At 44.8% G+C, this 13853-nt stretch overlaps 1 protein-coding gene across 1 annotated transcript; it reads left to right on the forward strand.

Annotated features, from left to right (window-relative positions):
* Positions 1 to 5591: 5591 nt before the first annotated feature.
* On the forward strand, positions 5592 to 8379 carry LOC123112297 (protein Rf1, mitochondrial). The gene is made up of 2 exons (XM_044533248.1): positions 5592 to 5923; positions 6016 to 8379. Exon 2 carries the CDS (start codon positions 6061 to 6063, stop codon positions 8206 to 8208), a length of 2148 nt encoding a protein of 715 aa, XP_044389183.1. The 5' UTR covers positions 5592 to 5923; positions 6016 to 6060; the 3' UTR covers positions 8209 to 8379.
* The last annotated feature ends 5474 nt before the right edge of the window (positions 8380 to 13853 follow it).

The following is a 13853-nucleotide window of genomic DNA, read 5'->3' on the forward strand; positions in this document are numbered from 1 at the left end:
GAATCATGTTTGCAATTGCCACATTTTATGAAATCTGGCAAATGGATAAACAAAACTGCAATCCTTAATGGATTTCTTAAAGAAGAGTTGTATATGATGCAACCAGAAGGTTTTGTCGATCCTAAGGATGTTAACAAAATATGCAAGCTCCAGCGATCCATCTATGGACTGGTGCAAGAATCTCGGAGTTGGAATACACGCTTTGATAAGTTGATCAAAGCATATAGTTTTATACAGACTTGCGGCGAAGCCTGTATTTACAAGAAACTGAGTGGGAGCACTACAACATTTCTAATAAGTATATGTGAATGACATATTGTTGATCAGAAATAATGTAGAATTATTCTGCAAAGCATAAAGGAGTGTTTGAAAGGAGTTTTTCAAAGAAAGACCTTGATGAAGCTGCTTACATATTGAGCATCAAGATCTATAGAAATAGATCAAGACGCTTGATAAGTTTTTTCAATGAGTACATACCTTGACAAGATTTTGAAGTAGTTCAAAATGGAACAGTCAAAGAAAGAGTTCTTGCCTGTGTTACAAGGTGTGAAATTGAGTAAGACTCAAAACTCGACCACGGCAGAAGATAGAAAGAGAATGAAAGTCATTCCCTATGCCTTGGCCATAGGTTCTATAAAGTATGCCATGCTGTGTACCAAATCTATTGTATACCCTACAATGATTTTGGCAAGGGAGTACAATAGTGATCTAGGAGTAGATCACTGGACAGCGGTCAAAATTATCCTTAGTGGAATAAGGATATGTTTCTCGATTATGGAGGTGTCAAAAGGTTCGTCGTAAAGGGTTACGTCGATGCAAGTTTTGACACTGATCTAGATGACTCTAAGTTTCAATCTAGATACATATTGAAAGTGGGAGAAATTAGCTAGAGTAGCTCCGTGCAGAGCATTGTTGACATAGAAATTTGCAAAATACATACGGATCTGAATGTGGCAGACCCATTGACTAAACTTCTCTCACAAACAAAACATGATCACACCTTAGTACTCTTTGGGTGTTAATCACATAGCGATGTGAACTAGATTATTGACTCTAGTAAACCCTTTGGGTGTTGGTCACATGATGATGTGAACTATGGGTGTTAATCACATGGTGATGTGAACTATTGGTGTTAAATCACATGGCGATGTGAACTAGATTATTGACTCTAGTGCAAGTGGGAGACTGAAGGAAATATGCCCTAGAGGCAATAATAAAGTTATTATTTATTTCCTTATTTCATGATAAATTTTTATCATTCATGCTAGAATTGTATTAACCGGAAACATGATACATGTGTGAATACATAGACAAACGGAGTGTCACTAGTATGCCTCTACTTGACTAGCTCGTTGATCAAAGATGGTTAAGTTTCCTAGCCATAGACATGAGTTGTCATTTGATTAACGGGATCACATCATTAGGAGAATGATGTGGTTGACATGACCCATTCCGTTAGCTTAGCACTCGATCGTTTAAGTATGTTGCTATTGCTTTCTTCATGACTTATACATGTTCCTATGACTATGAGATTATGCGACTCCCATTTACCGGAGGAACACTTTGTGTGCTACCAAACGTCACAACATAACTGGGTGATTATAAAGGTGCTCTACAGGTGTCTCCGAAGGTACTTGTTGGGTTGGCGTATTTCGAGATTAGGATTTGTCACTCCGAATGTCAGAGAGGTATCTCTGGGCCCTCTCGATAATGCACATCACTTAAGCCTTGCAAGCAATGCAACTAATGAGTTAGTTGCGAGATGATGTATTACGGAACGAGTAAAGAGACTTGCCGATAACGAGATTAAACTAGGTATTGAGATACCGACGATCGAATCTCGGGCAAGTAACATACCGATGACAAAGGGAACAACGTATGTTGTTATGCGGTCTGAACGATAAAGATCTTCGCAGAATATGTGGGAGCCAATATGAGCATCTAGGTTCCGCTATTGGTTATTGACCGGAGACGTGTCTCGGTCATGTCTACATTGTTCTCGAACCCGTAGGGTCCGCACGCTTAAGGTTTTGATGACAGTTATATTATGAGTTTATGAGTTTTGATGTACCGAAGGAGTTCGGAGTCCTGGATGAGATCGGGGACATGGCGAGGAGTCTCGAAATGGTCGAGACATAAAGATCGATATATTGGACGACTATATTCGGACATCGGAAAGGTTCCGAGTGATTCGGGTATTTTTGGGAGTACCGGGGAGTTACGGGAATACGGGGGAAGAAGTATATGGGCCTTATTGGGCTTTAGGGGAGAGGGAGAGGCAGGCCGCGCGCCCCCCCATTGACTAGTCCGAATTGGACTAGGGGGAGGGGCGGCGCCCCCTCCTTCCTTCTCTTCCCTCTTCCCCTTCCTTGTCTCCTACTCCTAATACTTGGAAGGACTCCTAGTTGGACTAGGAAAGGGGGAATCCTACTCCCGGTGGGAGTAGGACTCCCCTAGGGCGCGCCATAGAGAGGGCCGGCCCTCCCCTCCTCCACTCCTTTATATACGGGGGTAGGGGGCGCCCCATAGACACACAAGTTGATCTTCGTGATCGTTCTCTTAGCCGTGTGCGGTGCCCCCCTCCACGATAATCCTCGATAATATTGTAGCGGTGCTTAGGCGAAGCCCTGCGTTGGTAGAACATCAAGATCGTCACCACGCCGTCGTGCTGACGGAACTCATCCCCGACACTTTGCTAGATCGGAGTCCGGGGATCGTCATCGAGCTGAACGTGTGCTAAAACTCGGAGGTGCCGTGAAGACGTACGACTACATCAACCGCGTTGTCATAACGCTTCCGCTGTCGGTCTATGAGGGTACGTAGACAACACTCTCCCCTCTCGTTGCTTTGCATCACCATGATCTTGCGTGTGCGTAGGAATTTTTTTGAAATTACTATGTTCCCCAACACTCCTCAACTCCAGTCAATTTCAACCCACACGTTGCAGCCATAAGACACAAAAATTAGAAGTATCTAATTAAGTTGACTAATATGCATTCATATTCTTCTTAGCACTTCTTTTATTGTTTGCATTTCTTCAGGAACAACTATTATTTTCTCCAAGGTTCTAATACTCAAAGAATATACACTTTCATCTAAATTAATGGACAAAGCTTCTTGCAAAAAAGTAATAACCGACGAAGCTAAATATATATAGCATTTTGAAACATACCATAGACACTGGCAAATAACAACATGCACAAAGTAAAATGGATTCCTCTTGTTGTGTAGATGTTCCCTAAGTTGGTCCAACATGATATTTAAGCCGCAATCATGAGAAGATGGTTTACACCCAAGTTGGGACAGTAAATCATGGATAAGTTTTGGTATGTATGGCTTCTGGGAGACAGGCACAAAAGCACAACACTGAAATCCGATCTTGATCTTCCCATATACCACATTCACAAGTGTTGTTTTGCCTAGACCTCCAAATCCCACAACCGATACCACCTTGAATGTCTTGTTCTCATCTTTTAGCAGGTTCTCAAGCTCCTTCGCTCGTGCAATGCATGGCACACCGTCTACACGCACTAAAGAAGGCCGCCGTAATGTTGAAACTAGACATCTCAAAGGCGTTCGATTCAGTGCATTAACCTTTTCTCCCAGAAGTAATGCAAAGCATGGTTTTGGGGCTAGATGGCTTGCGTGGATTTGTGGACTGCTATCGACATCTTCCACGAGGATTATGGTCAACAACGCCATGGGATGACCAATATACAATTGCAAGGGCTTGAGGCAAGGAGCCCCACTATAACTGATGCTATTCATCTTAAACATGGAGCCGCTACAACGGATATTTGAGCTTGCTACCTGACGTGGAATCATGGCCATGCTAGCAAGGAGGGGAATGAAGCACCACCTCTCAATGTTCGCCGACGACGTCACGATTTTCATAAAACCATATGACCAAGACCTACAACCGTGCTCATCACTTTTGCGGATCTTTGGTGGAGCTTCGGGGCTGCATGTAAATCTCAACAAAAGCGCGACCTACCCAATTTGTTGCCCCCCGAATACTTGGCAAAGATTGGTGGCCATAATCGGCTACCCGAGCGGCACCTTTCCTTGCAAATATCTCGACTTCTCACTCACCATCCGCAAACAATCGGCTGCTCTGCTTTTGGGAATGGTAGATCAACTCGCAGCCGCTTTGCCCTGATCGAAGGCGGCCAACATGCCCAATAGTGGGTGACCCCTTTAGGTCAAATCGGTGTCGTGTGCAATCCCACTTCACGCCATGGTTGCACTGGACATTCCACAAGCACGATCTCGGCGATGAACAAGATCTGCAGGGGCTTCCTTTGGTGTGCTAGGGCGGAGGCAAATGGTGGGGAATGCTTTGTGGCTTGGGAGACGATCTGTACGCCTATGTGGGCTGGAGGTCTGGGCATCCTGAACCTCAGATGGCTAAATATCGCAATGCAATCAAGATGACCGTGGCTACAAAGATCTGACACCTCCAGGCCATGGGCGGAGTTCAACATTACGATGCTAAAGGAATCACTGCAGCTGTGTAGGGCTACAGCCCTGTCAAAAGTTGGGAATGGAAGGAATACGCTATTTTGTGAGGATAGATGGTTGCTGGGACAACGGATACAAGAGCTTGCACTAAGCCTGTACGGGGCGAGTCAGACAAATAGTACGTGGCGTGCGCACTTGTGCAACAAGGAATCTCAGACAACGACTGAGTGAGAGATATTGGGCCGGATCTCACGCCGGCCTTGCTACTGGAGTACTTTGCCCTCTGGAATGCAGTTTGCGAGGGAAGTGCTACACGATGATGATCGGGAGGACTCCATTGCTTGGGCCTGGGAGATGGAAGGATGTTTCTCGACCAGATCAGCTTACACGGCAAAGTTCTGAAGCTGGGAGGTGGCTCCAACATGGACGTTCACGTGGAAGTCCAGGGCCCCCCTATAATGTAGATTCTTCACCTGGCTTGCTCTCCAGAACAGGTGGTGGACTTCGGCCACCTAGCTCGGAGGGGGCTAGGTCATCAAGAGGCGTGCCCATTCTGCGCGCGGGAAGAGGAGATGATAAACCATCTCCTGCTAGATTGTGTGTTCACGCGCGAGGTATGGACGGTTGTCTGCCACGCTCCCGGGAAGCAAGGATGGATACCATCAAGGGGAGAGAAGCTTCAGGAGGGGAGCCAAAGCAAGGCATGCATCGAAATATGGAAGCACCGAAATACGATTGTATTTGATGGTGTAGTGCCATCGATAAACCATGTATTCAATAGGATCGAAGGAGAATGCCAGATGTGGAAGCGGGCCGGGCTCATCAAAGGAGATGTTGCCTCCTTCCTGAGAGCGTTATCATCGTGGGCTACGGGCTACGACGAGGAGTTAGACTAGCCAACGTACACGGGTGGAGTTGGGTTCGTGTAATATGTACTCCCTCCGTTCCAAAATAGATGACTCAACTTTGTACTAATTTTAGTATAAAGTTGGGTCATCTATTTTGGAACGGAGGGAGTACACACTCATGCGTATTCGGAAAAAAATGGAATAAATAAGTTGTAAGTGGGTGCTCCCAATTCCTACCCAAAAATAAAACAAAGAGCAGTCCTTCAAGTACGTATGGTGTGAAGTTTTTTTCTTTTTCTTTTTTCAGTTAGTTCACGATACAGATACAACTTCTTCTTGAGAGAGCCGAGGTCTCGTCTCAGGCCAGCGCCGGCGGCGGCGGCGGCGGCGGCGGCGGAAATACGGGAGTGGCGGCGGGCGTTGAGGCCCTCTCCCCCGCGGTCGGGATAGGGGAAACCAAAGGCCAGTGAGCGTCTGGACCTGCGGCGGTGGAGGCCCTCTCCTCAGGGCCCAGCGGCGGAGATCTCGTCCTCGCCCCCCTCAACGCTGACACGCTGTGGCGGAGATCTCCTGCAGTACATCGCATTACCTCCTACGGCAGCTGCAGCTCGACGGTGAGCATCCTGACGACCATGGAGCATTTTTACCTCCTACAGCTCGTCCTTCTTCCTCTGCTTTTCCTTCCTTTTAACCCCAGGTTCTGTAGGTGGTGAACGGCGGCGGCGAGGGATTCTTCAGGCCAGCTGGAACTATGAGCCGCCGCTTTGTCCCCGTCGACAGACGCATCTTGGAGAGGAACATCAAGGATCGGTACCATGCCGGATGCATTGGCACCGAGGACGCACTCCACCTGTTCGACGAATTGCTCCAGGTTGCTGGGCCTTCCTCGATCCCTGCCATCAACTGCCTCCTCACTGTTGTTGGCCGTGATTGCCCCGCGCTCGGCGTCTCCCTCTTCAACCATGTTGCAAGAGCCAAGGTGCCTCCCCACAATATCACCTATGGCATTCTAGTCGACTGCTGCTGCCGTGCTGGCCGCCTGGACCTTGGACACGCTGCCATGGGACACGTCATTAAGTTGGGATTTACAGCAGAAGCTATCATCAATTTCAGCCACCTACTCAAGGCCATCTGCGCCGAGAAGAAGACCAGTTATGCAATGGACATCGTACTCCGGATAATGCCTGAGTTTAACTGCATACCAAACATTTTCTCCTATAACATTCTTTTCAAGGGTCTCTGCAACGAGAAGAGAAGCCAAGAGGCTCTCGAGCTGATTCAAATTATGGTTGAGGATGGAGGTTGCTGCCGACCTGATGTGGTGACCTATAGCACTGTAATTGATGGCTTGTTGAAAGAGGATGAGGTGGACCAAGCTTACAGCCTATTTTCTGAAATGCTGCGTCAGGGGGTATCACCGAATGTTGTGACCTGTAATTCAATCATCTCTGGCATGTGCAAGCTTCACGCGATGGACAAGGCTGAGGAGGTTCTTCAACAGATGCTTGATAGACGAATTCTGCCAGATGTTACCACATATACTAGTTTAATACATGGATATTATTCATTAGGACAGTGCGAGGAGGTGGATCGGGTTTTCATAGAAATGTCTAGAAATGGTGTTCAACCAAATATCATAACTTATAGTATACAGATGGATTATCTTTGCAAGAATGGAAGATGCACAGAAGCTAGGAAGAATTTTGATTTCATGATCAGTTTGGGCCAGAAACCGACTGTTACTACCTACAACATTATGCTTCATGGGTATGCTATGGAAAGATCTTTTCATGATATGAATTGTCTCATTGATTTGATGGATGATAATGGTATTTCACCAGATCATTATGGATACAACATACTTATATTTGCATATGCTGAAGAAAAAATGGTTGATGAAGTAATGCATATATTTACAAAAATGCGGCAGCAAGGATTGAACCCTGATGCAGTGAGCTATGGAACAGTAATAGACTTACTTTCCAGGATTGACCGAATGGATGATGCTATGTCCCAGTTCAATCAAATGATAACTGAAGGGTTAGTTCCTGATATCGTAGTTTTTAACCCTCTTATTAGGGGTTTCTGTTCTTGTGGCAAATGGGAGAAGGTTGATGAACTATTTTCTGAGATGTTGGATCGCGGCATCTGTCCCAACATAGTGTTCTTCACCACAATTATGGACCGCCTTTGCAAAAATGGAAGGGTTATGGAAGCCCAAGATCTCTTCGACCTGATGGTACACATGGGTGTGAAGCCTGATGTGTGTACTTATAACATACTGATAGGTGGATACTTGTTCATTGGTAAGATGGATGAAGTGAGCAAGTTACTTGACAATATGGTCTCAATTGGCATGGAACCAGATGTTATCACCTATAACATACTGATTGATGGTTACTCTAAGAATGGAAGGATAGATGATGCATTTGTTGTTTTCAGAGAAATGTTGGCCGGGAAGGTTAAGCCTTGCATTATCACTTTTAATATTATGCTTGGTGCGTTGCTTAAAGGTGGCAGGAAGGAAGAGGCTAAAGATTTGTTTGATGGTATCTGGGCTAAAGGGTTAGTGCCCACCGTTGTTACATATAGCTTAATGATACAAAAACTTATAGAAGAAGGTTCTCTACAAGAGTCTGATGATCTATTTGTTTCTATGGAGAAGAATGGATGTGCTGCCGACTCCCATATAATAAATGCTATAGTTAGAAGCTTATTTCGGAAAGGGGAGGTGCCCAGGGCTGGGACTTATCTGTCTAAAATTGATGAGAGGAGCTTCACCCTTGAAGCTTCCACAGCTATCTTGTTGACTGCACTTGCTTCAGGGGGGAAAGGCCAGGAATATAAAGAGTTACTCCCTGAGAAGTACCACTCTTTTCTGGAACAGGGCACTGATTGAAACCTTTTCTAGAGATTTTGCCTATTTACTTTGGACTGCTAATCGAGGCCTCAACGTTTCTTTGTAGCTTGCATCCCCCAAGCTTTTCTTTTTGTAGTATGTCTAAATTAAAGGTCACTACTCTTACTAATAATTCTGGGAGGAACTTGTTAGTAGTGAATGTCTGATGAACGACCATCTGTGTTTCTATATGGCTGCCTTCTACTTCAATGGAGCTGTTCATTTGGCCTCCACTAAGCTGCAATTTATATTAGTTTTGTTAGTCTTCGATTTCACCTAGTAAATTCTCAACGCCCTTTTCCTTGTCTACTGTAATGATGGACATATACTAGATATTCACCACTTCATAATGTGAGAAGACCTTTGGCAACCATTGTCAATAGCCACCAACCATGGTGTTTACAGCTGATCATGATATGATGACCGCGTTGTGCCCGTGGACTCACTGAAGTTGCCAGCAGCAAGTTAGTTTCTATATTCCCTTTCTTCTTTACATTTGAATGGGAACATGCAGTATAGACGATTTTTTGGTGAACAATGATCAACATATCTGTCACATGATTATTCATCGGGTCCATTGGATATGTTATCAACTATATTTTTTGGCGAACTGATCAAAGGTCATATAGACCATTTTTTTTCTTGATCTATATATAGGGAAGTACGTATAATATGTGTAAACAAGGTTGTCTCTCTTTAATGACATATAAGTCTTAACTTGTCCCAGTTCTCTTCTTGTAAACTGATCTTCTGGTACAGAGACACAAACTAAGGTATCAGATTATGGCATCTTTACTCCCACTTGTTTTTGTTCAGTTTTTGAGTGGTTTTACTAGGAATTTTGGGTGTTAAATACTTTCGACTCATAGGAGGTGATGTTTCTTCAATTTTGGTTACTAGGAAGGATGATGCTTGCTTTTTTCTCACACTTTGCTGGAACTGTTGCCACTGCCAGCTATATCTAGCAGATCTTTATGAACAGCATAGCAAATACAAATGAATGATGCTTTAACTAACTGTGTGACGAAAGTTGCTGGTCACCCCTGCTCTGTTAAATTTCGCCTTTGTGGTTCAGAAGGTTGTGAGCACCTTGGAGTCATAATAAGCCTGCTAATTTGATCGACGGTCAGCAAATGTAGCTGTATCTTTTAAACAGTGTGATGTGTTGTTGAAATTTGGTCAGAGACAATTTTGTCCATCACCCCTTTTTCTGTTATGTCATGCATATTTAATGGCTATATATGTTCCCTAAAAGAAAGGAAAATATGAACTTTATTTCCGTGCTAGTCCTGCTAGTTCCGCTTCCTATGGATGTAATAAATATGGTGGCAGAATGAATCTCATTAGGTTTCATATAAGTTCTAACTGATGCACAGTACTGCTTGCTCTTACAAATAAGTGTTACATTAGCTGTTAACTCCCCTTTTTAGATCATGTTCACCATATGTGCACAGCCAAGGATGCTCTCTTCGTGCAGGTGCAGATAAGTTTCTGAATCAACTTATGGCGGGGATGAAGGCTTAGAATGTGCAGACTACAAGTGTAAGAGATTCTGGTGCTCTAGCAATCTCTGGAGAATAGCACTGCATATGACCACAAGCAATGGTAAGTCAAACTGTCGAAACCAGTTATAACTGATAAGAGATTCTGAGCTCTTTAGTTTGCCAGACAGTTCTGTTCAAGGAAAATGCCAATAAAACGATAAATAATGGTCACTCAATAATTAATATGGCACTTGGAAGAAAAAACACTTGAGCAGGCAACAAGGAGAGCTATAGATATAGCTAGGGAGAAAGAATTAGCCAAGTAGAGTATGTACCTGGATTAAGAGGCTAGCTTAGCGCTTAACGAAATCCAGAGTAGGGAACCTGGGGTTTGTGCTGAGTGCTCTCTCCAGGGCCGCCTTTGTGGCCTCAATTGTGCAGAGCATTTTCAAACTTGGGCATGGATCCTGTGCTTCAAACATCACCTCTTTCTCGCACCCCTCATAAATGCAGTAAACAAAATTCCTCGAGCAATGGCGGCTGTCTTTCGAGTTGAATAATCATCGATGAAATATTTGTCTGGAATGCATCTTATCAGCTGGTCTTATATTGTAAATATGGCCATCGAAAGATGACCCACATGAATCAGCCACATCTTCACATGTGGTAGTGCTGATTATTTTAACAGAACTGGTCATGGGGAATTGCATACTTAATGACCTCACATGTTTATTTTTGGCGTATATCATCAATGACGATTAAGTAGATGCACCTGGATTTATGAGTGATATTTGTGTGGCTTTAATGTGAAGAGAAAACACTGAAAAAAAATTAAAAAAAATACATTCTTCTTCTTGACAATGTTACAAGATGTGAAATAAAGAAAACATTGTTCTTCTTGACAAGCTACCGTTAATAAGAAAAGGTGACACAGGTGATTAAATGGTGTGAGAGGGGCGGGCGCAAAAGATTAGCAGCAAAGACATCGGATCCGGAGCAAAAGAAGATAGCTAGGGTGCTCGGTGCAGAGATCTCCACCGGCCCTCCTCCCTCCTCTCCTCGCGCCGTCCCTGTGGGCGGCCGGGGGAGCCCAGATCTGCCGCCCCTCACTACTAGGGAAAAGCCTATACACAGAATCTTACCAGCAGCACGCTTTAAAATCAGGCGATGCTGTTAACTAGCAGCAGCGCGGGCCATAGAAACTCGCTGCTGAAACAAGTTTATCAGTAGTGCATGCACTCCAAGAAGCGCTACTGCTAAAATTCTCACGACGCCGCCGCGAGGCCAGTTATAGTAGCAGCGCTTTAAAGTAAACAACACTACTGCTACGTAATGTAGCAGCGCATTCAGACAATAATCGCTACTGCTAAATTAACTACAAAAATTTAGTCCCACCTCGCTCCGTGAAGAGAGTTTTACCCACCTTAAATATGTTTCTTCTACAACTTTGACAAGCACTTGGTCTTCATTGAACTCTATGTGTAGGATCTGTGGCCGCAATAGGAGTCTTCGCCAGTTCTTAAACGAACCGGCGAGGATTCCTATTGACAAATCAGATTGTACACAAAAAGACCATTAACGATCAATGTATTTTTTATGTCTATGTCTATTTTTACATACTGACACGTAGCAGTAGCGCGTTCAGGCCGAAAGGCGCTACTGATAGGTTGCTTAGCAGTAGCGCGTTTACCTATAGCGCGCTACTGCTATGCCGTTGCATCTTCCCCCCACTAGCTAGCCTCATCCACAGATCACACTCACACACACTCGTTCACGGTCTCCTCCTCACCCCCCGCGCCGCCGGTCCTTCCCCGTCGCCCCTCCCCCGATCTGCGCCGATGTCGCCTCATCCTCCTGGCTGGACTCGGTACCGGCCTCCTCCTCCGTCCTCCCTCCACTCGCCGCTGGCCGCCCCCTCCTCGGTCCGCCTTCCTCCTCGATCCGTCCTCCCTCCACTCGCCGCCGGCCGGCCCCTCCTCGCTCCGCCTTCCTCCTCCGTCCTACTATCTTCTCCCTCCTCAAGTCGCCCCTCCTTGTCCCTCCTCCCTGATACATTTTGATTTAGTAGGCTTTCATATGTAACATTTTGATTTAGTTGATATGATTCAGTTGATTTAGTAGGCTAGTTGATTTAGTTGATTTAGAACATTTTGATTTAGTTTATTTAGTAGGCTAGTTGATTTAGAACATTTTGATGTAGTTGATTTAGTATGCTAGTGGATTTAGAATGTTGGTTGATTTAGTTGATTGAGTATGCTCGATTTAGTTTTTTTGTAATAAGTTATTTTTTGGCAAAATGTAGGTGCCAATGTAGTTAAATTTGCCACTTGTTTCCCGTGAAGTGAATCGTTAATCCTTTGCTCATATTGCTTTAGGAAAATGGCGCCACCACCAGCACCACTATGTCGACTGTGCAAGTCAAGGTGCGCCAGCAGCCTTGCAACTGGCAAGCTGTTCGGCATCTACTTCCATCCGAGTTTTCGTCATGCGGCGGTAAGAAATTAGATGAAATGTAACAATTATTTTATTTTTAGTGTTGGCATTACTGCATTGTGTCATTTTGCTTTTCTTACACAGATCGTCCCATGCAATGTGAGGTTGAAATTCAACAAGCTGACAGGAGACACTGTGACATTTGAGGCTCCTGGGGGGCCGTACACTATGGAGGTCGAGAAAGGACGCAATATGTCGCAGATTGGAGGAGATGGATGGGCCCGTTTCCTCGCTCGTATGCGTCTTACTGGTGGTGAGTTGATCAGATTCTCCTTCAGAGCAGAAAGACCCAAACTGGTTGTCATTTATATCAACCTGGTGGAAGATGATGAAGATGATGAAGATAATGAGGACCCACTCAATGAAGATGATGAGAACCCACTTCATGAAGCCATCATAGCTCAAAGAATGAGGCTGAGCGAGGAGGAGGTGTGCAACCTATGGGACATAATTCCGCCACGTGATGACTTTGTCGGGGTGCCATTCGTGACCCGCCTGACAAGTACCATGGTCGATCGGCATGAAATGGTATGTTATACGTATATGCTTAGTGAATCCGATGATATGCTTAGTGTAGAGTCCAATGATATGCTTTGTGGAATCTAGTCGATGATATACTTTAGTGTAGAGTCTGATCACATGCTTATTAGTGTAGAAATCTAGACTTAATAGAAATATATTTGCAAGAGTATGTGTGAGGCTATTTATTAATTGATATGTTTTTCTTATTCAGAGATTGCCAAAGAACCTATCTGTGAGTTGTGGTATCGAGCCTGATGAAGAAGGCTCAGTTGGACTACGCCTTACCGCAAGGGGCTCCGTCACCACATGTACTTACCGCATGGGCACAGATGGTCGCACACAGTTGAACTCGGTTGGGTGGAAGAGATTCCTCGTTGGCAAGAATCTTCGTGCTGGACAGGCCATCCTAATTACTATCAGGAACACCCACCGCCCAGGCTTGAGGATGATGATCGTCGTCTATATCATCTAGAACTACATATGTGTGTGTGGCTATATCATCTAGAACTACATATGATGATCGTCGTCGATATCATGTAGAACTACATATGATGATCGTCGTCGATATCATCTAGAACTAAATATGATGATTGTCGTCGATGTCACCTTGTACTGCTTGAGGATGCATGTTGAGTATATATGAAATTGTTATCTAGTACTCCCTCGGTTCAAATTACTCGTCGTGGTTTGAGTTCAAATTTGAACTAAAACCACGACGAGTAATTTCGAACCGAGGGAGTACTACCTAGTACCTATAATGCTTTATGAAATTGATATCTAGTAGTACCTAGTATATGGAAATTGCAGTTTATGAAATGGTGAAAGATATAACAGTAGTGCTGGACAGGGAACTCGCTACAGCTAAATAATAGCAGCGCGTTCCTGAAAAGCGTTGCTGCTATAGTCAATAGTGGTAGCGCGGGTACAGGCAGCGCTACTGCTAAGAGTTAGCTGTAGCGCCTTATTGGTAGCGCGGGCACCAGCGCTGCTGATAGGCCTAAAACCCGCGCTGTTGCTAGCCTTTTCCCTAGTAGTGCCTCCTCGCTGCCGCCGGCGAAGGTCGCCGGCAGGGCCGGCCCTGTGTTTGGGGAGGCCCTAGGCGAACTCGACAACATGGGCCCCTATATCCTAGGACCACATATATAT

The sequence above is a fragment of the Triticum aestivum genome, chromosome 5B (assembly GCF_018294505.1).
Source record: "Triticum aestivum cultivar Chinese Spring chromosome 5B, IWGSC CS RefSeq v2.1, whole genome shotgun sequence".
Lineage (NCBI taxonomy): Eukaryota > Viridiplantae > Streptophyta > Magnoliopsida > Poales > Poaceae > Triticum > Triticum aestivum.

Bases quoted from the DNA above. Each gene is read 5' to 3' on its own strand.
- LOC123112297 (XM_044533248.1), top strand. From the start codon at position 6,061: ATGAGCCGCCGCTTTGTCCCCGTCGACAGACGCATCTTGGAGAGGAAC.